This window comes from Bactrocera dorsalis, chromosome 2 (assembly GCF_023373825.1).
Source record: "Bactrocera dorsalis isolate Fly_Bdor chromosome 2, ASM2337382v1, whole genome shotgun sequence".
In the NCBI taxonomy this organism is placed as follows: Eukaryota; Metazoa; Arthropoda; class Insecta; order Diptera; family Tephritidae; genus Bactrocera; species Bactrocera dorsalis.
Window position 1 is genome coordinate 97,915,272 of NC_064304.1, and position 27,552 is coordinate 97,942,823.

General features: G+C 33.2%; 1 protein-coding gene across 13 annotated transcripts in view; it reads right to left on the reverse strand.

Annotated features, from left to right (window-relative positions):
* The window catches only part of LOC105231691 (maternal protein pumilio), a 417,346-nt gene that overhangs the window by 52,739 nt on the left and 337,055 nt on the right, over positions 1–27,552 (reverse strand). For 7 of the 13 annotated variants that reach the window (XM_049446935.1, XM_049446933.1, XM_049446934.1 and 4 more), the window contains one exon: positions 14,122–14,163. The exons of the other annotated variants lie outside the window; for them this stretch is intronic. In XM_049446935.1, coding sequence (XP_049302892.1) covers positions 14,122–14,163 — 42 coding nt within the window. The remainder of the gene's footprint in view (positions 1–14,121; positions 14,164–27,552) is intronic. 13 annotated transcript variants of the gene reach the window in all.

Sequence of the window (27,552 nt, forward strand, 5' to 3'; positions counted from 1 at the left end):
GGAGCCCCATTACGAAACCACCGAGACTAGAATTCTCTCATTCCACTGAAAGCCATAACAACCAGCTTCACACACACTACCCATTATACAAAATTGTCTTCGGCCAGCAAACATCCAAAATCGATCAGAAAATCAGGGTTCTACACCGAAACGTGTGCTAAGAAATTTTCCAAACTGAGTAAGGCAAAAACTAAATAAGGTATATTTGTAAGTCTAAAAATACGGCAACTGATAACACATAAGAGCGAACAAACATTTTCTAGACAACCATAAATCAGAAATTGCAGATAATAATAAATGAAATTATGTCATTTAAAGCTTTGGAGTGTAATATGTCCTTAAAAATACAGGTGGTGGAATATCTTAAAAATCACTGGTCTGAAAAGGGGTTTAGACCCATGGTCTCTTAGGAAAAGCTATTCTGAAAGATCCGTACAACATTTTCTGCATACCCTATTTTATGACAAAATATCTAATATCTAATAAATCTCTAATGTTTGTGAATATGTATATATTTCTACCAACACAAGTAAAAAATTAAATAACGACACCACCATCATCGACCAGGTTTAAACACATTAAAATTATTTACGCGTAAAATTGCAATTTTTCGAAATGCAAAAGACAATTTGGTGTTAAAAATAGAAAAAAAAAATTTAAAAAAAAAAATTTAAAAAAAAAAAATAAAAAAAAAAATTAAAAAAAAAAATTTCAAAAAAATTTTCAAAAAAAATGACAAATTGACATTTCATAAAAAATTGGCAATTTTTTATTTTTAATACACTGAAGCATTTATTTAATTGTTTTTCTTATTTTTGAATCAAATTTATAAAAAAAAAAGAAAACCCTGAAAAAAATTTTTTTAGTCCAATTTTTTTTGTCAATTGTTTGTTTGTCGTGGGTAAAAAGCACTTCAAAATTATTGTGTACGGCATAGGGATAATTGCTGTTGATAAACAACAACAAAATTGGCACTTTACTGCAAATTGTAAAAGCAGAAAGTCCGGAAACTAGCAAAGCTCAACGAACTTAAATTAACGGCGGGCAGTGAGGCATAAAATTCGATTGAAGTCGTACTAAAAACAATCGAACTGCTACCGACTGAGCATTGCGTAACACAATACTCAATACAACACAATGTCGACACTAATTTCACCGTTTCTGGCTATGTTTTTAAATATTAATATATTTTTTTTAAATATTACAAATTTTTTGTATATTTTTTCACCACAGTTATGAATCAAAGGTATCCATTATAATAATATAAGGAGAATAATCAAACGAATTTGTATGAAAAAGGTACGGTATCGGCAGCTAACGCGCAAAAACATAATAGGTTAAAGAAAATGTAACAACAACAAAGGTAAAGTTATGCAACGGTTAGCACAAAAGTCAACGATTGCATATTCAATTTACAAATAACAAGAGGTAAAGGGAAAAACTAGAAAAATGCAAATGAAAGAGACTGCAGGAAAAGCGAAAGCAGTCGCGAGACTGGCATGCTCACTCTTCACTGACTTGAAAGCTGCATATTCACAGATTTATAAATATGCAAGGACCACGCTGACATTTTTTGTGCGAGCGTAAGCGAGTAGAGAGCGAAAACAAAGGAAGGTCGAAGTGGAATGTTTCACGAAAAAACGGAAAGTGATTGCTGGTTTTAAATAAAAGGAGAAATTGTAAAATGAGAAAAGGAAAGGATTTAGGAAAAAAGAAGCTGTTTATGTAGAGCAAAGCGGGGAAAAGTGCTTACATTTGCTTTGAGTGTAGGAAAATGTGCAAGCAGAGAAAATCACTGTTACAAGTGGCATGTTATAGATCGTGATATAATGTATGTATGTATGTATATGTATATAAAAAATGTTCAGTTGTGGAAAAATATACATAAGTGCATATATATGTATGTAGATGCCAAAAATGGTTTCATGAATACTAAAAATCAGGTTTGTAAAAGATATTATTCTGCTTGTATGCCAGGTTATGTAGACTGTGTGAATAAATCTGGAAATTTATTTTCACAGTTAAATAGTTTCCGAAAATCAAAGTAATTAGTGATTTCTATTTTTTTTTTATTTTATTTAATTTTTATTTTTATTTTATTATTATTATTATTTTTTTTTATTTTTTTTTATATTTTTTTTTATTTTATTATTATTATTATTTTTTTTTATTTTTTTTTATATTTTTTTTTATTTTATTTTTTTAAATTTTTTTTTTAATTTTATTTCTATTTCTTATTTTCTTTTCTTTTTATTTTATTTTTTTTTAATTTTATTTTTATTTTTTTATTTTATTTTTATTTTTTCATTTTATTTTTTTTTATGTTTTATTTTACATAAAATTTTTTTTAACTATTTTCCGCTTATTATAGCAGAGCAAGCGACATATAATCTGTATCAATTAGTGGTAAATTACAGAATATTTTAGTTAGATTTTTTTAAATGCTAAACTAAAAGGTTTCACTAAATTAACATGCCACATTTTCCAGTTGAATAGTGCACTCTGACACAAATGAATTCACAATTCACATTTCAACAGCAAATGCCAGTCACTTCAGGCTATGAAACCAATCACTAATGCATTATTATTACAAAAAAAAAAACAACAAATTTTATAATCATTATTTATAACTGAAAACAACTCACAGTTACGAGTTTAAAATGCAAATGTAAATAATTAAAATTTATCAGCGCGACATGCCACAAAACCGCGTGGAAAGAATTAAACGTGAAAATAAACTCTAACAATAGTTGTGACAAACAAAAAGTGAAGGCGTCTCCACAAACAAATATTTAGAAAATTTAAACACAAACACACCCACACATATACCAACACGTGCACAATGTACGCACTTTCCATTTTCCATTTACGCGTGTGGTTTACATGTCGAAAGCACTGCTGTAAATGCATGTGTATTTGTTGTAATTAAATTCAAATTCCAATTCGATTATTTTAACTTGTATTTATTTATTTATTAAAATGGAAATAACAACACACCATTATGTTTACCTATACATAAATACATATTTATTTATTTGGTGGTCAAGTAAGGTCATGGCAACGTAGGTACATACATATGTATGTATGCGTATAAGTATTATGGTAATTATTGTTGCTATTTGCAACTTGTAATCGGAAATAAAAATTAAAAATTCAATTTTCATTCCCAAAATTTTGTGAATCCAATTTTTAATCCCAAAATAATCCGAATTAAAAATGAGAGATTTATTTTCTTAATCACAAAATCAGAACTAAGTTTTAGAAATTTAATTCTTCAATCTCAAAATCCAAATCAAAAATTGGAAATATATTTTTGGAATTGGAAATTAAATTGAATAATCCAAAATTGGAATCAAAATTTGGATTTTTTTCACACCAAAATCGGAATTATTACTTAGAAATTGAATTATTTAATTTACCCAAAATCAAAATAAAAATCTTAAAATGATAACTAAGGTTTGGAAATTTAATAGTTTAATCTCAAAATTCGAATCACAAATTGAAAACTTAATTTCTAACATAAAATAAAATTTAATTCTGGAGTCACAAAATCGAAATTAAGATTTGAAAATTTAATTTTTAAAACCAAAATCGAACTGAAAAAGTTTGATATTTATTTTTTTAATCTCGAAATCAAAATCAAAAATTTAATATTAAATGCTATAATCCCAAAATCGGAATAAAAATTGGAAATTTATTTTACTGATCTCAAAAACAAGTTAAAAATTGAATATTAAATTCTATAATTCAAAATTGGAATCGAAATTTGGAAATTTTTTTAGTTTTTTTCCTCCAAAAACGGAATTTATACATGGAATTTGGATTATTTAATCTCAAAATCAAAATCAAAATCCTAAAATGGAAACTAATTTATGGATATTTATTCCCAAAATCCGAATTAAAAATAAAAGAAAAATTAATTTTTAACACAAAAATCGGTAGTAAAAATTGTAAATGTACTGTTGCAAACCCAAAATCGAAATTAAAAATGGAAATTTTAATTTTTAACTTTAAAATCGGAAGCACTAAAAAGAATTGTTTGCGAATTAAATTTTCAATCCCAAAATAATGCGAGTCAAAAATGGGAAATTTTTGGAGTTTTTTAATTTTAAATTTTTTGGAATTTTTCGAACCGATATAGTAAACTAGAATGTTGAAAATTATTGCATTTTGAATGCATTACTTGCAACTCTGCTCATAACCACCATTAAGCGCCTTCATTTTCATTAATTTGAACAAAAGCTATGTATAATCAACTATTCCACGGCTACATATTTCTGCCCTTCGCAGGCAGCAAAAATTATACTCTCTGTCATATTTTTCAACGTCAAATTTACGTGCGTGCTGGTCAATTCATTTATTCACACACACACACGAACAAAATTATTTGTTCACATGTGAAATTGATTATATCGCCATACAATGGCATATGCTTATGTTGTTTTTGTTGGGCAATTAGGCATAACGGGCCTAGGTACTGACCTCAATCTAACGCCAAACGTTATAGTCAAATTCAAATATGCACAGCGGTAATTACAAAAATAACAAAAGCAAGCAGACAATTAGCAACGAATAGAGCAATTAACGCTCCCAATGCGACTGTCACCTTTGACCCGAAACGGGCTGATACACGCAGATAAATTTCAATATGCACGAGTGCAGCAGATCACACAACTCAGCGACATAACTAGAATAGTTTGACATTTTGACAAGTGTATGGTGTACGTGAAAGTAGAAAGAAGGGGCACTATATAGTGTGTGCCGTGTGTGTTTGTGTGTGAGCGCTTGTCTGCATATTAAATACAAAGGAACGGACGTGAATGTGCTCAAATGATAATTCTATTAAAGTGCAAGCGAGCATAACAACTACATAGATGCATTTAGTTGTAATGGTATGTGCAGGAATGTGTGTGTGTGTGCTGGCACTGCCGTTCCCCTCGCGCCGTTATTTGTAATTGTGTATTGTTGCAAGCAATTACATGTCATTGTCGCTGTTGCTGCAGCTGTTGCTGTTGCTGCTGGCAATGTTGTTGTATTTTAATTGTAAATGATGCTGAACAACAATAACAACAGCGGCAACAACAAAACTTACATACAACAATACAATAAGCGCGCAAGTGTTTGCATGACAAATTACAACAATAACAATGGTTTGGCGAGAAGCGGGTTGCTGCACACGGAAAAAGGTCAAGTGTAATTGCACGGACAGCTTACATTCAGGCACATTGCATACTTTCGGGCGTTTATACATATATTTTTGCATTCCATATGGAAATAATATAAGCGCACATCTAGGTTCACATCTAGGTTTTTGGTATTCAAATAAAAAAATATGTGTTTATCGTCACGTTAAATGCTAAATAACGTAACATCACATTAATAAGTTTACAGGCGCAAGAAAAACGATATAATAGAAGTCACTCATATTAAAACAAAATTTGAGTTTTGGTTATAAAATATATTGGTTATAAAATGGTTAAATATTGGTTATAAAATTGTTATGTATTGGTTATAACTAACAGCGAAGGCTGGTGTAAGAAATTGTAAGCACTAAAAAATTCAATTTCGATTTTTGTGAGGATACGTTGTTTTGAATTTTAGGTGCCGATATATACTGCATAAATTTAAAATTAATTTAAACTAAGGTATACGTTTTTTAAAGTAAAAAATTATTATTTCCTGCTCTTGCTTGGTACATTATTTATTGCTTATTTTAGCATGCGGAGCTGACATTTTTGCCAGCGGCGTTCTTACATTCATTAAGCTGTAATTTAACAATTTAATTTATTTTTTATAATACGTAACTATTTTGTGAGATTGCTTCAAAGAATGACACTTGTGTTGCATACATTTTTCAAGTGCCACAAAACATGCAGCGCGCATTCAATGTTACACTGCTGCTGTACATCCATACATACCATGGTAATGTATGTACAAGTATATGTATGCTGGTATTTCTACAGCAAATTATTTATTTAAAATATTTCTGTGAAATCAGTTAAAGACAACTAATGGCATTTACAAGTATCAAGCTCTGCAATTAACTTATTTTATTTTCCACAAACGATTTTAGCTGTCAAATGCTTTAAATTTTGAATATATGTATGTACTATATATGCTCAAACAGCCTATTGTTTATGAAACTGACAACTAATTTTGAATATTTCGGAAGATTGAAGACAGAAGTTTACTTGAGTAGTTTGCTGCTTGCATTATGAAAATTTACACGTCAACATATTTGCCAAATATTTGAACACAAATAAGTTGAGAACAACAAAATTTAATAAATTTAATGGTAAATAATTTAAAAATAATTTAATGTGACGCAACAGGTGGGCTGAAAAGTTCGTAGGCTAATATGGAAAAAAAAAATTCGGATACAATTTGGTTTTATTACATAATATAGTCATAACGAAGGTAATGCAACGATTATAGTGGTCAAAAATTTTTCCAATACCATTTTTATAATACATTTGCCTTAAGGGGTTACATAGACCGACGTTTTTATAGTCATACTAAATTCTACTAGAATATTGTCCTAAATTTTTTACAGCCTTGAGAACTTGTGCGCTCGAGGCTAGGCTAGGCTAACTGCGCCGTCAATAAACGCGTTTTTCTCGAAACTGTGTTTTTGAAGTCGGTTGCAAGATTTCTCGAGAACTACTCAACCGATCTTCATGAAATTTTACACTGATTACAACTATTTGAACAAAATAAATTTCGGGAAATTTTCATTTTTTTGGAAAAATATCTGCCAAAAATCAAATGGTCAGTCTGAGTTAAGGTTTTAACTATTTAAGTTTGTATGTTTTTCACTTTAGATGATCCTGTAGAGTTATTCTGCCAATGAGGGCGCATGTCTTTTCCAAGTGGTCATCGGAAATGTTGTCGCTATGACCGAGTTGAAATTTTTTTTCCCCAAATATTTCAGAATTTCTTTACAATCGAACATCTCCAAACACTGCTTCGACTCTTGAACTCTTCGTTTTTTTGGTCAAATGTAAGCTCCCGCGGCACCCATTTTTCACAAAGCTTTCTTATACCCAAATATTCATGAATGATATGATGTACATATATGTTCGGTTGATAACTGTAGAGTGCCTGCCATCTCGAACCACTTCACTATACGCTCATCCAAAGTTATTTTGTAGACTTTTCTGATTGTTTTCTTCGGTAATAGCCTTATAGGCATCTATTGTATTCATCGTTCTCGTTGTTCATTTCGCCTCGTTCAACCACTTTTCAACGATTGATTTCCACAGTGCAGAGTCCAAATAATATTAAGCAATACAAAACTTGGCTTCAACAGTGTTTTCCCCGCAAAAAGCAATGCTTTAATAAATACACGAAATTACTTTTGAGTAATTTTTTGCAAACTAGCACAAGTTGCTTCACACAAAATGACATTTCTCATAAACTAATAGTTCGACAGCCGCTAAACTTGTGCACGTATCTTTTAAAGATAGCCTTTAAAGGTAAGAGCAGACTAAAAATCAGATAAATTTAATATAAGTAGAACCATCAACGTATCAGCTTACGTACTTTTCAGTTCTCCCAAATTGTTCAAAGCGCCACCCTACATTTGCCATTCATACAAAATTAAGCTAAAACATAAAAATGTCACCCTAAATAAGTGTCAAAAAAAAATAAGGTATTAGTGCAGACCATTAGAGAGGCAAACACGAAACCAGATTATAGCGTTGGACGCAAATGCATTAATCGCATCAGCGATAACAGCAACAATAACAACTTAAAATTACCAACTAACGCCAACACTGTAACCAAAGCCAAAGCCAACAGCAAGCAAACACAACCACACATACACACAGCAGAGCAGCCAACAAGCCTGAATGAATGTAGTAGCATGCTTTTCGGGGCACACTTAGCTGTTGCCCACCGAATGCAGTGAAACTAAGCGAAATGAGCAGGCAATTGATGGGTGCAATGGTGGGCCGTATGCATCTTGTTGAAAGGGGAGAGACTTTGCATATTTTATCAGCATCAAAAATTGCCATATATGCAAGCAAAAGCAGCAACAACAAACACAGCAAACTCAAAGTAATGATAAACAGCGTTATATATTGGCGGCGTGGATGTTGCCGGGCAGTAGAGTAGCTGCAGTTTAAAGAGCGGCACAAAATTGGTTAGATGCGATAATGCAAATGAGTCGCAGATTATGCAGCTACAGTCATAGACTTTGCAACAGCTGGCTAACTGTGTGCCACATGCAACATATTGCAGTTGAATGTACATTTATGTATGTATAAGCGCTTGTGGTGTGCATGTGGTGTGTTGGTGTGCTGGCGCAAGCATCACTCATCGTAGCAGGATGTATTAGTTGCCAATGCTAACGGTTGCATTGCTGCCCCTGGTGATGTTGCTGCTGATGGGCTGTTGTTGACCATAAGCCTAGTGCGCATATAAATTTCCAACGAAGCAAACAACTCATTTGCATATGCCGCAGTGGTATCGCATGCGAGGCGTACGCATGCTGCATCCAATATGACGAAGCGCTTGTTGACACACACAAACACACATATACACGCATTAATTTATGTAGCCATGATGTGGCATGAAATGCTGTGGGAACTGAACAATCGATGCGAATAAACGATTTTTTTTTTGTAATTTTTGTTGCTGCTGCACACTTACCGCCACATTCAACAGTAATTTTAGCCTTTCAAAGCAGATTTCAACACGGCAACCATACATTATGAGCTGATCATGAAATCGGAAAATATGCTTACCGCATACACAGACACCCAGTAGATATACATACATACATATATGTATGTATATACAAATATTTAGACACAACTCATTGGCGGTGTAATGGTGGAAACGTTCGCTAATGGGGCGCAAAAAATGTGCAACATCACAGTAGAACTGTGAGTAAAAATAGTAGCAATAAAATTTTGTAGCTTCACTGCATTATGTGTATTTTTGCTTTAGCTGAGGAGGGAAAAAATTGCCAATAGTTGCCTGAAACAAGCCTGATAGCAATAGATGTTGATGAAGTCAAGTGAAAGGCTTCTAAAGTTTAAAACCTATAAAAAAAAGAGACTAACATAGAAGAAAAGCTGCCATACAAACTGATCGATTAAAATCAAGTCTTTGTGAGAAAAACTTTTTTATTTGACGAGATATCTTCACGAAATTTGGTGAAAATTAAAATCAAAGGCAACGCTGTAACATCAGTTGAAATGGTTCAGATCGGATCACTATGACATATACTATACATAGCTGTCATACAAAATCTACGATGTGAGTGAAGTCTTTTTATGGAAAACTTTTCTATTTGACGAGATATCTTCACCAAATTCGAAATTAATTATTGCCTAATGATATAATGCAATCTGCCAAGAAATTGTTCAGATCGGACTATTATAGCATGTAGCTGCCATACAACTGGCCGCTCAAACTCAAGTCTATGTATAGAAAACTATGTTATTTGGCAAAGAATTTTCACGAAATTTGACATAAGTTAACATCCAAGGCAAAGCAATAAGCTGCGAAGAAATTGTTTAGATCGAACCACTATAGCATAAAGCTGTCATACAAACTGAACGATAAAAATCAAGTCTTTGTAAGGAAAACTTTTTTATTAGACGAGATATCTTCACGAAATTTGGGGAAGATTATAACCCAAAGCATCGCTACAATATCCGTAGAAATTATGCAGATCGGATAACTATAACATATAGCTGCCATACAAACTGACCTATCAAAATTAAGTTTTTGTTAGGAAACTTTTGTATTTGGAAGTGTATTTTAACTTCGGTTGACGTTTTATTTTTGTTTTCTTATTTTTTATTTGATACATTTCGTCCAGTATTCTTAGCTTAGCTTAGCAGCGCAACAGCTCGTTTCATTTGGTCCGTTGGTCGTCAACACTCCAATGTCAACGCTTGAAATTATCACCATCTGTGCAAGCCATTAATACTTCATTGTACTCGCTTGTCATCCAATGCAATCTCATCAAGCATTACAGGGAACAGCTCTCTTCACGCACAACGAACTGGCACAAACGGACGAGAGCGACATATGGCGGTTGCATATTTTTTTCTTCTGCTTTTCACTACTAATCGTAGTGCTCGCTAAATTTATCGCACAGAATATGTAAATTATCTACGCGAATGGAGAAGTTTACAGAAATACTTCTTCGACACTATAGCTTACAAAGCAGGTTTAATATTCACCAAGCGAATGAGAAGTGAGTCGATTTTTTTTTTTTGTTGGAAATATTTTAGTAAAAAGTACTTTGCGTTTAGTATATGCATAAATATGTGTGTATATGTGTGGCTATATGAAGATGTGTGCATTCAGTGAAAAATTGCTGATATCATGAGTACTTTGAAGGCTCAAACTTTCAAATCCCATGCCATATCAAGTGTCAAAAAGTCTGTGCATTGACAGATACCTCAGCGTCACTCAAATTTGTTTATTTCAGTGGCGTAGCCTGTCATGCAACTCACTATCTGTTTAGAAACAAACTGCTGCATAACACACTTCCAGCACTGCTAAACAACGGACGGCAACCTTTTTCAGCAGCAACGCGATATATCGCCACGAATGCCTTCGTATTAGAGTTGAATAATGAACTGGGAATTTGTCAGATGTTGCCACATAATCATGCAACCGCAGGCTATATGAAGCACATTTCAGAACTAACTACGTTGCACAAATGAAAGCGTTACATTATTGGCAATACATACTAAAAACAATAACAACTTCTGTATGTGGCTATGAGTCGCTGAGTCCTTCGTCCACTAAGAGTTTTGGTTGCATCAATTGAAATGACGGTTTCTATTTGGCACACTCATATTGCTGCTGCTGTCAAAAGTAAACATACATTATGCATTAAGCGTGAGAGTTTGCCACTACTATGGGAAATTACAATGGCGGGCATCATTTTTGTAACGATGGTTTTACATTTAATTTTTTCAAATTTGATTTGCATTGTGTTTAGCGATGAGCGTTAGGCTATCATTGAGTTTTGTAGTTACTAATCAATAGTAAAATATTTTTATATTTTTATTTTAATGGGCAAAGAGTTATACATACAAATAAAGTTTGGGCTACACCGAAGCTGGAATACACTTTCCACAAAAACATGCACGAACTTATTTTTGATTGATCAGTTTTTTGCATGGCAGCTATATGCTATATTGATTCGATCTGAACAATTTCTTGGGATATCGTAACGTTGTTTCAGAAAATAATTCAAGCCAAACTTCGTGAAGATATCTCGCCAAATAGAGAAGTTTTTCATACAAGAACGTGATTTGGATCGTTCAGTTTGTATGAAAGCTACATGCTGTAGTGGTCTGATCTGAATAATTTCTACGGATATTGTAGCGATGCTTTGGATTACATTCTTCCCCAAATTTCGTGAAGACATCTCGTCATTTAAAAAAGTTTCTCATACAAGGACATGCATTTCATTGTTCATTTTGTATGACAGCTATATGTTGTAGTGGTCGGATTTAGAGAATTTCTTCGGACATGGAGGCGTTGATTTGGAAAATAACTCGTGCAAAATTTCGTGAAGATGTCTACTCCAATAAAAAAGTTTTCCATATAAGACATTAATTTCATCCTTCATTTTGTATGGCAGCTATATGCTATAGTGGTCTGATCTAAATAATTTCATCATATGTGATAGCGTTGACTTAGAAAATAACCCATGCTAAATTTTGTGTAAATAACTCGTCATTTAAAAAAGTTTCTCATACAAGGACATGCATTTCATTGTTCATTTTGTACGACAGCTATATGCTATAGTGGTCGGATTTAGAGAATTTCTTCGGACATGGAGGCGTTGACTTGGAAAATAACTCGTGCAAAATTTCGTGAAGATATCTCCTCCAATAAAAAAGTTTTCCATATAAGACATTAATTTCATCCTTCATGTATGGCAGCTATGTATATGCTAATGTGGTCTGGTCTGAATAATTTCATCATATGTTGTAGCGTTGACTTGGAGACTAACTTACGCCAAATTTTGTGTAAATATCTCGTCAAATAAAAGAGTTTTTCATACAAAGATATGAATTTCATCGTGTAGTTTGTATGACAGTTATATGATATAGTGGTCGGATTTAGAGAATTAATATAGTAACACGTATATCGGCGGTTTCCAAAAAAAAAAACACAAAACAATTTGTATTCTGTATAAATATTTGAGCTACTCCTGCGTACTAATTTATACAGCCAGCAGCTCATTATTGTAATACAATATATAGTGCTCTAGGGCGTATACGTAACATTTTAGTGAGAAAAAGTTGTTGGTGTAATCTTTGGAGAGATAAAAATTAAAATAATCCATATTAAACGGCTTGCAATTGACATAAGTATTACATGGTTAATTGTCACTTTAAAAAGATTCTGATTTGGCAATTGGCTGTTGAGTTTATATTTTCATTAACTTGTGTTACTATAAATGAAGTGGGCTATGCGTGCATGACTCAATCAGTTTGTGTTTTTTATGTATGCCCGACACATACTGCAATTGTACTATTTTAAAAGCGTGAACATATTTTTTACCCAATGTAATTGTAAGCAATGACTGACAACGTTGCCAGATTAGTTTGCAAACAAAATAAGAAATGATGTCAAAAAGTGGCACTCAATGCTAATATAACGCTTTATATGCCAATATTATTACAAGTTTCATTTTCATTACTAGATTTTATTATTCTCATTCAAACAAACAAATTTAGAAATAATAAATATGCTAAGCACGTTGTAAAGCAAAGAGTATGCTTTTATGCAAATAAGCACAACTGCACCAGGCACTTTGCGCATAGTCAATAAGTAATTAAACAATTCGATATATACACACACACATATGTTTGTTTAATTTTTAAACATAGTAAATTCAAAATAAAACAGATTTTTGCGATGATTTTCACGCAAGCAGTCTGATGAGTTAATGAATAGTCTGGTTTATTTATAATATTCGCATGACACTGACAGTTTGAATAAAGCTAAGGTATGTCGGTACGTCATTTGTGTTTGATTTACGTGCAACGTATAGGGCGTGGCCATACAAATTTAAAGGAAATATTTACACATACATACATATGTTCATACAAATTCCATCAAATCAGGCTGCAAACATAAAATATTAATAAAGTTTCGATTTATTTGCAATATTCCTTAATTTGCGGCAACAACCAATTAAATTGCACACAAATACTTGCACATGCATATTAGGCATAAACAAATGTTTATATAATTATTTCCATTTATTTTGAGTTTTGTTTCCATTAGTGGTTTCAAGCGAAGCAGAAGAACTTAAGTGTTTAATTTACGGTTAGTTGACAAAACATTTAATGGATTTTAATTAAATCGAACAAACTGTGCGTCAAGGCTGTATTTCGTGTCATTATAGTGTATAAGTGTTTTTTGGTTTTAAATTAATTGAATTACAACAATATTAGAATAAATATTAAAATTTTTGGAAAATTTAATAACAAAAATGAAGATTTTATTGACTGCCAAGTGTTAGTTTTTCGAGTATATATTTGCTATTCAAGTATATAATTGAACTAATATCTCTTCCAGGCTTACTCCAGCTAATGTTCTGGAAATTTTTCCCACACAAATGTTACGTATACGCCCTATCGTACCAAATAATGCAAAAATGTGCTGTTGTCAGTGACTATATATATCTAGTATTCTTAAGTAGCTCCAATATTTATACAATACACAAATTGTTTTTGTTTTTTTTTTTTTCGAAACCGCCGATATCTGATTACTATAAGATATAGTTGCCATACAAACTGAACGCTCAACTTCATATACCTACATCGAAAACTTCTTTATTTGACAAGGTATTTGCACAAAATGTGGCAGGTATGTTTTTCTAAGTCAACGCCTTCATGTCCGAAGAAATCCTCAAGATCGAACTATTATAGCATATAGCTGTCGTACAAAATGAAAGATGAAATTCATATGCTTATATGAAAAACTTTTTTATTTGGCGAGATATGTTCAAGAAATTTAGTATGGGTTTCTTTTCAAGTCGACAACCACAGTCGATAATTTGTGAAAAAAAGACATTCGACGATTGTAATAAAAAATAAATAATATAATAAAAAACAAAAAAAGTCTTACTTGATTCTGATTCAAAGCTAGCGTTAGCACGTCATCACTTACCTGAAAAAATATAAAAAATAAAAGAAAATTAATGTCACATTTCAAAAATATATTTTCAAGTAATTTATTAATTAATCTTAAAAATATATAATATTTTATTATAATTTTTTGTTTTATGAAAGGAGGACGTACGGTGTTGCTTAGTTGACACCTCATATAACCACCTTCTAGAATATAAATAACATATTTTTTTGTGAGAAATGATGTACTACGTTCCTTATGCTAAATGTTTTTAATATCCGTTAAGATAAGCTGCTGAAAAAATTTACTTGAATCAAAGTTTTTTTTAATAAAAATGTCAGAAACTTAGAAAAAAAATTATCGCACATTAAAATACGCTAATTAACAAGATATATGTGTGGAGTAAAGCAAAACCAGAGTATTATACTCAAAAAGAACAACAAATCCGCACAACATAAGACACCGGTGCATTCATAAAGAAGTGAGAATTGAAAAACCCACAGAAGAAAGCAATGCCACAACGCGCCGTTACGAGCGTGGGCACTTGAGGAAGTGTGTCAGCAACCAACGGTAACGTAGCAGGCGAAAGTGACTTCATTGAATTTCATTTCAAGTTTCGCTGCACATATGTAGGTGCTTTATGTTACATACTCCTTCACAACTCAAGTCCTTTTTGTTCTCTAAGTTTCCACTTCTTATTTGCTTGGCGTCTCTTCAGTTACTAACTTTCAATATATTATTTATTTACTACGCTCTGACCAACCTACATACAAATATGCATGTGGGACTGTGTGACCTTGTGGTGTAGTGCCCAAGTTACTACTTCCACCATTGACATGTGTCGGAAAATTATGAAAGGTTTAAAATGTGTCTGAGAGTGTAAAAGTAGCACGAAAGCGACTGCAAGAGAGCATTCGTTGTTGAAAGAAAAATATATTTACAGAGCTATATCAAAAAGTAGCAAAAGTTGTGGCGCACTAAGGAGCGTCAGAAGTGGCAGAAATAAGAAGTAGCAAACAAAAATAAAAGGAAAAACAAAAATAAAAGAAAAAAACTGTATGGTATACACCTAAGCACAGTGCGCTGTGTGCGGTTATGTGATTCCCAGCAGCTGCAACAAAATATGAGATCAGGGCCGAGCAGCAAACACTGTTTATTGCCATTCTAGTTGCTGACATTTTCATCGCTACATGCACACAACTTTCTTCATACACAAGACGAAGGTAGTGGCAATACAGGCATCCACATCCACGAAGCACATATGAATATAGTGTTGACCCCCGCACAGCAGCCTTTCGTAATACACTTATTTCTTATTTCATTTTTAAACCCTTTCGTTGCATAACACTCCAACTAACACTTGCCGAGTGAGTATCTCCACTAAGCGCATTTATATGCAGGCGCTTAAGTTACTATTTTGTCCAACGGCCGGTTGGTCGGTCGGTGGGTAGCTCGGCTACGCGGTCGGTTGGCTGCTGAGCCAATACTCCGGCTCTGGTGGCGCACCAAAGTTATTCGTGCGTACTTAATATTGTAGTAATCAACAGCTTATGCTAGGCTGAGCAATAATAAGTGACACTTTATTTTATTTGCCACTTACTGAAGGACGTTGATCGCTGGCGGATTTGCGGAGATTGGGCCACTTGCAACCAAGCAACAAACTTTTAGGCAGACTTTCTAGGTTACTGCGGTAACAGTACCGCATGCCAGAGAGACTGTGTGAAAGGAGCGTAAAATGAGCAAGGAAATACAAGAAGGACTCCGCAGAAGAGCGTGCCAAGGGAGGAGTGCATTTATACTACTTGAAACCAATGAAGGCGGGTAACAAGTCGCTTGGTTATACAAGCAGCGCTTGACAGATAAGAAGTATGTATGTACAAGGCGTGAGGCAAAATATACGCTTGTTGAGCAGCTAAAACTCTAACTTAACAAAGAAGAAAAATAAAAATATATAAATATGCTTCTGTAAAGCCTGTAAAGTCGATTTAATGTGTAACTGGCCGCAGGGGCATAAATATCAGCTTCCACAAAACTAACTATTGGACGCTGTTGCCACCTGATGCTAACCAATCAACCTAACCTTTCTGCTTGCTACCGCTTTTATGCATGTGCTCTCACTAAAAATCTCCAAAGACCAATATATTGGTAATCATTGTATGCTTATGTGACAGTTTAAGAAATGGGTTAGTGCCAGCAAAGCCACTTCGGAAATTGAAGCGACCGCCTAGTTGACAAAACACCTCGAACGCCGTGTGCGTAGCATGTCCCAGCGGTCGATTTGGGGTTTGGGCTTTGGCGCAGACAATTTTTTGTAAATAAGAAAACATTTTTTATTTGCATTTTATATTTATTTTCCACGTTGCAGGTTCATTTTCTTCACATCGAAACTTTTTCGAACATTTGTAAGATTATATTGAAGCTTTTAAAGAAATTGCACACAAAAGTGTCGTCAAACGCTCGAATCGATGACAGCACCAAAACGGTGGTGCCGTGGTAGAAGAAAACTATTTGTTGTGAAAAAGAAGTGTGTATGCCACCTGTTATACAAAATGCGGCCAACCCTTATGCGGCGCATTGACACCCACATCACAGTGAGACACACATGTGTGTGCGTATGCAAGAAAGTTTTTTATTGCGCAATATTTTCAGCTGTCAACTTGACAGTTGTGCTCATATTTTGTCATCGAGCGTACTTTGACAAGGGATCTTCATTTATTTGTGGCATGTCATTTGGAAAGTAAATATTGGTAATTTTCATAATGATTTTCCTTAAGTACAGTTAGTTGATTTTGTAGAGGATTATTGCAAGAAAACGTGTAAACAGACACAAGTAAACGAAGTTATGGGGTGGACAGAAATGACATTTTTTTGTTGAGGGCAAAACATAATGGGAACATGGAGGTCGGAGACGTAAGAGAGGAAGCTTAGAGATTTCTATGCCAATATTTAAGCCTATGTACTTACGTATTTATATGCATTTGATTGTTGTAAAAAGTGGAGTACAGAGCAGCTGCGTTTAAAGCAATTCTCAATACGCCAAAAATGCACTTAAAGTCGCAAGCATATCAAAAAATGCTGCAAAGTCGTTCTTACACGATACACAAAACCAAATTTTAATGAAGATAATTTATAATTTTTAAATTTTAAACGTTTCATATTATTTTTTTTAATTTTTTACAATTTTATAGTTTTTGATTTTTATTTTAATTGTCCATTTTTCTAATTTTTAATTTATTTTGTAACTATTATTTTTTCACTTCTTAATTTTTTTTGATGCAGACAATTAATTAACAATTTTTTCCTTTTTTTCCGCAAATCCGCCATCGTCAACCATTTTTTTATTTCATTTTTTTTAATATTTTTTATATATTTATTTAATAATAATTTCTTTTTTATATTTTTAATTTACAATTTATTTAAACTTTTTCAATCTTTTAATTCTTATAATTTTTTTACTATAATTTTGTTAATTTTTTTTAATTTATTAATTAATTTATTTGGTTTATTTTTTTTTAATTTTTTAATTGTATTTATTTATTTTTTTTCTTATTTTTTACTTGTTTTTTTTTTTTTTTTTTTCAATTTAATTTTTTTCCGCAAATCCGCCATCGTCAACCATTTTTTTATTTCATTTTTTTTAATATTTTTTATATATTTGTTTAATTATAAGTGCTTTTTTATATTTTTAATTTACAATTTATTTAAACTTTTTCAATCATTTAATTCTTATAATTTTTTTACTATAATTTTGTTGAGTTTTTTAATTTATTAATTAATTTATTTGGTTTATTTTTTTAAATTTTTTAATTGTATTTATTTATTTTTTTTCTTATTTTTTACTTGTTATTTTTTTTATTTTAAATTTAACAATAAATTAACAAATTTTTCTCTTTCTTTTCCGCAAATCCACCGCGTCCATTATTTTATTTTTTTTAAATATTTTTTATATGTTTGTTTAATTATAAGTTCTTTTTTATATTTTTAATTTACAGTTTATTTAAACTTTTTCAATATTTAATTCTTTTAATTTTTTTACTATAATTTTGTTAATTTTTTTAATTTATTAATTAATGAATAATTAACTTATTTGGTTATTTTTTTTTAATCTTTAATTTTTTTAATTGTATTTATTTGTTTTTTTTTTATTTTCTTATTTTTAATTTGTTATTTTTTTATTTTAAATTTATGTCTTGTTAGTTAGTTTTTCTTTAATATTTTAAATTTTTTCTATTTTTCAATAGTTTATTTTTTTTTTGGTTTTTAACTATATATTTTTTTTTAAACTAATTTGAATTTATTAATTTTGTTTCAATTAGTTAATTTTTTTAGTTGATTCTCTTATTTTTTTAATGTTGTTAAATTTTTTTTAATGTTTTAGTTTAATTGCTATTTTTATTTTTAGTTTTTTTAATATTAATTTTTGGTTTATTTTTAATTTTTCGATCTTTCAATATTTTATTTTTTTTTAATGTTTATTTGTTTTTTAATTATAATTTTTTTTAACTTTGCTTTAATTTTTTTTAATTAGTTAGTTTTTTTAATTGATTCTTTTATTTTTATAATTTAATTAATATTTTTTTTAGCTACAAATTTTGTTTTATTTTTATTATTATTATTTTATTTATTTTCTTTTCATCTTTTTTAACTAACAACTTTTCCTTTTTCAATTACTATGTTTGTAAGTTTTTTTTTTATTTTTTTTTATTATAACTTTTTTTATTTTTTTTTTTATTATAACTTTTTTATTTTTTTATTTTTTTAATTTTTTATAGTTTTTATTTTTTTTTTAATTTTTAGTTCATAATTTTCTCATTTTTTTATTTTTTTCACTTCACTTATTTCTTTTTCAATTATAATTTTTTTAATTTTTGTTTCAAATAAAACATTTTTTGGACAAAAATATAAAAAAATTTTTAAATTTTACACCAGTTTTTTCAAGAAAAATTAACAAATTTCATATCTTAACGCAACTACAAATGACTTCCAACAGGTGGATAAATTGTCGTTTTTAACAACACCGCAAGGTAAATGAAATATTGTAATTATGTTTGCTTAGGGATGGACAAACACCCAATAGCAGCGCACAAGCTGAGGAGCCTTCAAGGCAAATATTCTGCATTGAATTAAGTGCAGCAGACCGTAAGAGACATGGACATACATACATACATGGCTACATTCGCCATTTGAGCCAAAGAAAACATGGCAATGAAGTGTCAAAACGACGGTAGTAGGGAGCAGAAGGTTAGGATAACAGGCGCGAGCTGAAGTTAGTAGAACAAGAACGTCATAACAAGTACTGAATTATGGCAATGAAGTGCAAGAAAGCGCGTTGAAAAATTAAAAACAAGAAAATCGTTTACTTAAAATAATAAGCTTCACAAATGCATTTTTTATAGCCGTTATTGCCTTTTAAACTTTTGATACGAAAAATATTCTTCTCTGTATTGATTTCGGTCGGATAGTGCTTTTGAAAGTATTCAGTTCCAAATTTCGTGAAGTTATTTTGTCAAATGACGTTTGCTTTACCAGAACTTTACGACATGAAATGCACTTTAGTGTTCCAAAAATAATTATAGACAATAAAAAAAGTCTAATATTTTTTGCAATTACTTGCAATGTGGCTAGCATTATTGCAACAAGCAGTTACGTCTCAACTATCAAAGAGCTGCGGGCAGCGTCGTGTGACTTGAGAGATATTGGCGTGGCTTAACGGATTTTGTACAGTTAGTGGACCTAATATGAATTAGGCACGCCGGTGGGCGCTGCGGTGCGCAGCTGTAGATATTTGCGAAGCTTTGGTGTTAATTATTTGCTAATCGGCGCAAATTACATGAAGTGTTAATTGAGTTCAAGTAGCGAATATAATGACGTTACTGGGTTATGTGGGCGTGAAAGTGCAAGATGTAGGCGTGTGAGTGCACGTACATGCATTTGCGGTTGCAAATAAGCAGACGTACAACTGTTGCACATTATGATGACTGCCGTTTGTGGTGACTTCGGCAAATTTTAATGAGATATTGTAAACAGCTTACGGTTGGTCGCTTGTGTACATACGGGTATGGCGCACTGGCATGCGGTTGCTGTGGCAAGGGCTGCGATGGCAACGCAATTTCAGCTAATTTGCGACAAATAAGGAGTATTTTGTGGCAAATTACAGTGTCACAAGGAGGTTTCGTGTGGTCGAGAACAATATTTTTAAAATAACATGATTATAGGCAATACTCTAAAGGACTTTAGTTTTATGTGCTTTAAACTGCACATAAATACATACATGCATACATACATACTACTAGTTGTAAGATGCTCATTTAATGTTTATCTAAAACTTAAAATTTCATGGCGCACCAAAATATTATATATTAAGGAAGTCGCCGTTGTGTACCTGTCGTGCTGCGTATGAAGAAGATAAGAAGAAGTTAAGAAGCAGGTGAGCAGCAGCAGGGCATAACGTTGTAATGAAAAGTAAATATATAAAATTACATTATTTAATTTTATATATTATTATTTGAAATTAAATTTCCAGAACTTTGCATGCTTTTTTTTACGCCGCCAGCCACCCTTTGCACGTCGCACGCCGCCCGTACCGTTCCCATCACAACACGGCGCCATGAACAAGTCTTATTTGAAGTCCTTGCGCATTTTACGCAAAATATATATTAAATTTTTATTAAGCATACTGAAGTAGCGGAAAATATTTTGTAAGTGGCTGACGCTGGCTGCCACCGCAACAAGCTACAACAGCTGCAAAAGGCAACCAAGCAACAGCTTGTACACCGCCACAAGGCGAATATGCCACAGCAACCACACCTGCGCCTGCGGCCACTCCTTGCGCGCGCACACCCGTCGCACTCGAAACTCGTAGTACGCAGCCAGTGCTCATCCACAGCCACTTCTTGAGACTGCCGTGGCGACGACGAAAGCAAGCAAATACCGCCAAAACCACATTTCAAATTAGTTTACAGTGCAGCAGAATGGCAATGGCAAGAAAAAAAATATTGTAATAATAAAGCAACATCAAGAAAATAAGTTATAAGATATAGCGAAGACAGAGTAATGAAATGGGTGGCAGGCAGCGTGAAGACGCTGGCATGTAGACGCAAAATATTCTAAATATACGCAGAGGAAAGTGAAATTACTTAAAAATTCATAACGAGATTTGCCTGCGCATTACACATGTACAGTAGTAGAAGCTGAAACTACGAAAGTAAAGTGAACTATATGCAGGCGAACGTCTCATCAAGCCTTGATGCATACATTTAGGCGCAGCAGCATGCCCGATAAAAACTACAAGACTTCATGTTTTATGCAAAAGTGCTGCTATACAAGTAGCGTACAAATGCAAGCTAGTGCTGGCAGAGAGAGCAAGCTAGTGCTGGCAGTATACAAAACTAAATATGCATATTGAATTCTAGCGGAGTTTTCGCTCTTGCAGTTTTGGCAAAATATTTGATTTGCAGATGATATGGAAGAGTTATGAGCAAATCGTGGTTGTAACTTGTAGCTTAGATATGTTGCTAAAGATAAGAGTTTAATTGAAGCTGCATAGTTTCTAAACAAATACTCGTAATCACGGATTTGTTTTGAGATGAAATGCTAGATCTATTAATAATGGAAATTCGAGGAAAATTAATTCATTTCAGTTGCTAAAATTTTGAAAAATTGTAAGTGTTTGAAGACCAACTTAAGATCAAAATAAAAAAATATTATTAATTTACAACAAAATAAACAAAAACAATGAAAAAGTTCATTAGCTAACCCTTCACAAACATAAAAGATGCCTACAAGAACTGGATCTTGATCAGTCCGTTTGTATGCCTGCTATATGCTTTAGTGATCCGATCTAAACAATTTCTATGGAGATTGTACCGTTTTCTTAGAAAATAATCAATGCCTAATTTTGTGAAGATATCTCGTAAAATAAAAAAGTTTTCCATACAAGCACTCAATTGAGATTGTTCGGTTTGTATGGCAGCTATATGCTATAGTAATCGGATTTAGCAAATTTCTTCAGGTATCTTAGCGTTGCATTAGAAAATAATCTATGCCAAATTTCGTGAAGATATCTCGTAAAATAAAAAAGTTTTCCATACAAGCACTCAATTGAGATTGTTCAGTTTGTATGGCAGCTATATGCTATAGTAATCGGATTTAGCAAATTTCTTCAGGTATCCTAGCGTTGCATTAGGAAATACTCTGTGCCAAATTTCATGAAGATATCTCGTCAAATGAAAAAGTTTTCCGTACAAGCACTTGATTATGATTGTTCAGTTAGTATGGCAGCTATATGCTATAGTAATCGGATTTAGAAAAATTTTTCAGGTATTCTAGCGTTGCTTTGGAAAATACTACATTCAAAATTTCATGAAGATATCTCGTCAAATGAAAAAGTTTTCCATACAAGGACACAAATTTGATCAAGCTCTTTGTATGGCAGCTATATGCTATAGTAATCGGATTAAGCAAATTTCTTCAGGTATCCTAGGGTTGCATTAGGAAATACTCCGTGCCAAATTTCGTGAAGATATCTCGTCAAATGAAAAAACTTTCCATACAAGGACACAAATTTGATCATTCTGTTTGTATGCCAGCTATATGCAAACTCCTTTTAAATTTTAAAACTAAGAAATTTCACGAGAACAACCATAGAGGCAAAGCAGAGAGAAAAGGCAATGCTGGCCTCAAAAACTGCAAACGACAACACAAAGCCGTCCACAACTCCGCAAGAGCATTGATAAAAGCGACAGCCGTACAAAGCATAAGGAATGCCAGCAGCAGCAAAAAAAAACAAAAACACACAGAGATACGAAACCCAGCGAAGACCTGCAGCCGACAGTCGAGTCGAGTATTATCAGTGGGCGTAACGTCGCGAAAGCAAGCGGCAGTTGCATTCCAGTTGACGAAAAACTGCAAATGCCCGAAAGCGGAAGCGGATTTTTGAGTTGTATTTTGCACAGTTGACGTTGCGCGCTGTTGTCTTCCGCTGTGACATCCTCTTCGTAATCGTTTAGCGGTTGGTTTGTCGGTGGTCGTCAGGATGAGCGGCTATAATTGCGCACAAAATACACGGCCACAGTGGAAATGAGAGATGGTGATGCCAGATGGGGGGGCAGAATACGTGTGGAAATGCAAGAAGGAAGAAGGAGGGGTATAAGCGACAGACAAGCGGCCAAACAACAGCCTATAAGTATGCAATAAGTGGCATGAGCGGGTGTGGATGTACAAAGAGCCAAACACAAAAGGAAGCCATGTTGGGTTGCAAAAGGAAACAGGAAACAAGCGCTTGGTAACCGCGCGCGTACACAAAATAGCGCACGAAACTCGCGTTATACACAGAATGAAGCAGCAAAAGACAAGTATGAGTGCAAGAGATGTGTATTGGTAGAGTGAAGTTTTGAAGTATTAAAGGCCGGAGTGGACAGATGAACACGAAAATGCAAAAATCGGTTGGGAGAAGCAATAAAGTTCGCATAATATCCGCAAATTAAGAGAAGAAAAGCATTACTTCGTGCTTTAAACCTTGCTTTTTCACAGTCATCCTCTTGAGATTTGCTGCTAGAAGACACACTCGCTATAAATTTTATAATATTTATGCAAAATTTTATTTGTATATTTCATATGCCACGCCTCTACCAAAATCTTCAGCTCAATACACTTTTTCGAAGCAGTTAAAAAAATGAATATGAATGAGACGACTACAAGTTCTATATAAGCTAATACAACTGTAAAAAACAAGCGCACAAAAATGCAAATAAAGAAAAACGCAGCGAATTGAAAAGAGAGTGACAATAAATCTGCGAACGAGAATATATGGACAAGGCGAGATAATTTCTTTTTTATGCCACAGACATGCTCATTTTAACGAAAAATAAGTATGACAACAACAAGCACAAAAATATGGCTCAATAGCAACGCAATAAGCAGGGCGTGGGCCAAACGGATAACGACGGCTAACGAGAGCAACATTTTGCGGATCTTGAGGAGCACAAAATGACATAAATCATTAAATACACAGCAGATGGCACACGCCAATAATAGAGCGCCGTTGCATCTCTCGAGGCGGGGCGGGGCGGGCGCGCTTGGACGAAGGATAGCACATTGTAAATTATGGTGACGATGATTACACGAATGCAAGTAGATGGAGCTAATGATTACGCGAACCGCAAAGCACAAGCGAACAAAAGCGACCAACAGCAGCAGGATTGCAAAGGAAAGTGGGGAGTGGCGGGTGAGGCAACGCGCGCTTTGGCCTACTATGTAGCTGGCATTGAATTGGCTGACAAGTGCTTCGACATGGCTTTACGTGCTCGCCAAAATAGAGAAGTGTGAATGGGAAAGATTCTGTGGGGGGAGAGACAATCGGAGTGAGAATGGGAGCGGCAGTGTGAAACGCGATAATAATGCATGTTGAGGGTGGGTGTGTGCTTATTAATACACCAGCGACATAGTGATCATTATGCATGCTTCGATAGGCTTCTCAAGTGGAAGATTAACGCTCTTGATGACATTGTACGAGTAAGCATTGTAAGTATGTTGTACGTATGAGGCGTAAGTGGGCTTTAAGAGATTTTTTTTTTAATGAAAAGACGTTGTGTACAAAGGAGTTGCATCATTATTAATAAATAAATGTTTAATGAATAACAGTCAACAAAAAAAAAATTATATACAGACTTTATAATAAGAAAAACGAAAGGCAAAATAAGAACAAAACATTAATTTCGGTTGCACTGAAGCTAGAATAGCCTACACAAAAAAATTTTCTATAAAAAAAATTGCTGTTGACCGGTTGGTTTGTATGGCAGCTATATGCTAAAATAGTCCGATCTGAACAATTTCTTAAGAGACTGAATCATTGCTTTAGGCAATAATATTTGCCTATTTGTTCATTCAGTTTGTATGACAGATATATGATATAGTGGTCCGATTTGGACAATTTCTTCAAATATTGCATCACTGCCTTAGGCAATAATTATTACCAAATTTTTGAAGATATCGCTACAAATAAAGGAGTTCCCCATACAAAAACTCGATTTCGATGGTTCAGTTTGTATGACAGCTATATGCTATAGTAGTTCGAAATCGTTGGTTCCGCAATATAAGCAGCTTCTTGGACAAAAAAGGAGGTGTGCAAAATTTGAGAACGATAACTCAAAAACAGTGTGAGTAGTTCGCCTATATACAGACGATAAACAAGAAATCAATGCATCATACGTGAGCTACAAATGCGAATGCGTATATTCCATTGCAGAATAGCAAAAGTAAATATGTATACTGCCTTTTCTTATAACACGGTTCAATAAATATTGATTACAAGGGTGCAACAGAAATTTAAGGCGAATGATAACTTCCCCCACATACATAAAATAATTGTAAAAAACATGGGGCGGCATACCCAAAATTAAATCAACATGGACACGGTAAAAGTTATACAACTCAAAAGCCCTACAGTACATCAAAAAGATATATTAACACAAAGAAAATATGTTTTCTGTACATAAAATTGTGAGGGTGTGTTGGCTTAATAAGGGTGCATAAACATCTGTTTACATACCTATTATACAAATACAAATAACGAAATTTTTCCTTTTATAATACTTCATATTGTATATGTAGTGCCGGTTCAGTGTACGCAAAGCTTTTTATTGACAACATACGAGATCTTATCTCCACTTTTCTTGTTATTAAATGGCATAAAAATCAAAACTCTGCAGGCGGGTTCATGCACATTACATAACACACACAAATTTACATGTATTTTTATGTGAAAGCTCACACACAAATCAAAAGAAGATATTCGCAAGCGCTTTACTTATACCGTCCAGAAGTTCTGCTTTAAGAGAAAGGTGCCTATAAAGCCGAGCACAACCGGGTACGGCAAGTAAATAAGCAAACCACAATAATAACAATAAACAACTATTTCAGCAGAGACCTCAGGCGGTTCAGCAGTTCAGCAAAGGGAGAAAAATACGCGCATAAAAAAAAGAGTTTCGGTTTTCAGAAACCAAAGCAAAAAAAACAGCAAAAGCAGTAGGACATAGCACACACATGAGTATCAGCGGCATATAAAATCTGTTCACAACAACTACAATCATTTGTCTACCAAAATGAAACGGTAGTTTTGCGTCTGTATTGTTGATATTTCGTTCATGCTGGTCGTTGCCCAGCAACTTTTAATCTAGCGTGCCGTGCTATGTTTCTTCTTTTTGTCTTCTTATTTCGTGCTCCTGTTGCTTCGCAACCAATCCCCACTGTTACTGTTGTTTGTTAGCAACGCATACAGACAACCGCCACTTCCTTGCGTTTGTTGGCAACAAAGCCTCATCATCTTAAGTTATACGGCATTTATTTATTTCATGTTTCATTTTATATTTAGTCGACAGTAAGAGAAATTTATATGCGAACGCACCCACTTTACGCAGCCAAGCAGCCCTACGAATACTTATTCAACTCATTCATGCTGTCACTTGCAGGTATTAAATGCTTAATCAGTTGTATTGTTATCTACATAAGTATTCGTATATGGAGAACAAGGAGCAGGCTACAGCCTGCGCTGGGATCATATTCCTGCTTGTGAAACGGATTTTATCGGTGATGTTCTCTGCAGCTATGAGCATTTACGGGAATTTATGTAAAGCTTACAAGACTAGTTGTGATAAAGGAGCTGTAAAATTAGGCGAAAACAAATTTTCATTGCTTCTACAGCAGTTCAAAAGCATATTTAACATATAAAGTGTTGTGTAATTGCAGTTTAAAACAAGAAAAAACGTGCATTATGACTGTATCGAAGTTAAAATACCCTTAACAAATAAAAATAAATTATTTTGATCGTTGAATTTGTATGGCAGCTGTGTGCTACAGTGGTCCGATCTGAACAATTTTTTCGAATATTGTAAAGATACGTTGGACAATAATGCATACCAAATTTCGTGATGATATCTCTAGTCTTTGTATGAAAAACCTCTTATTTTTCATACAAAAACTCGATTTTGATCATTCAGTTTGTGTGACAGCGATATGCTATAGTTGTCCGATTTTAATAATATGTTGGCGAATTGTAGTGTTGCCTTCCAAAATAAGCTATGCCAAATTTCGTGAAGATATTTCGTCATATACAAGAGTTTTCCTTACAACAACTAGCTTTTGAAAGTTCAGTTCGTAAGGCAGCTATACGTTTTAGTAGTCCGATTTAAACAATTTCTTCAGATTTTGTAAATATACTTTGAACAATAATGCATGCCAATTTTCGTGATGATATCTCATCAAATAAAAAAGTTTTTCATACACGAGTTTAATTATGATCATTCAGTTTGTAAGGCAGCTATCCGCTATAGAGGTTTAATTCAAACAATATATTGAGAGATTGTAGTGCTGCCATTAGTAATAATCTATACCAAATTTCGTGCAGATATTTCGTCAAATAAACAAGTTTTC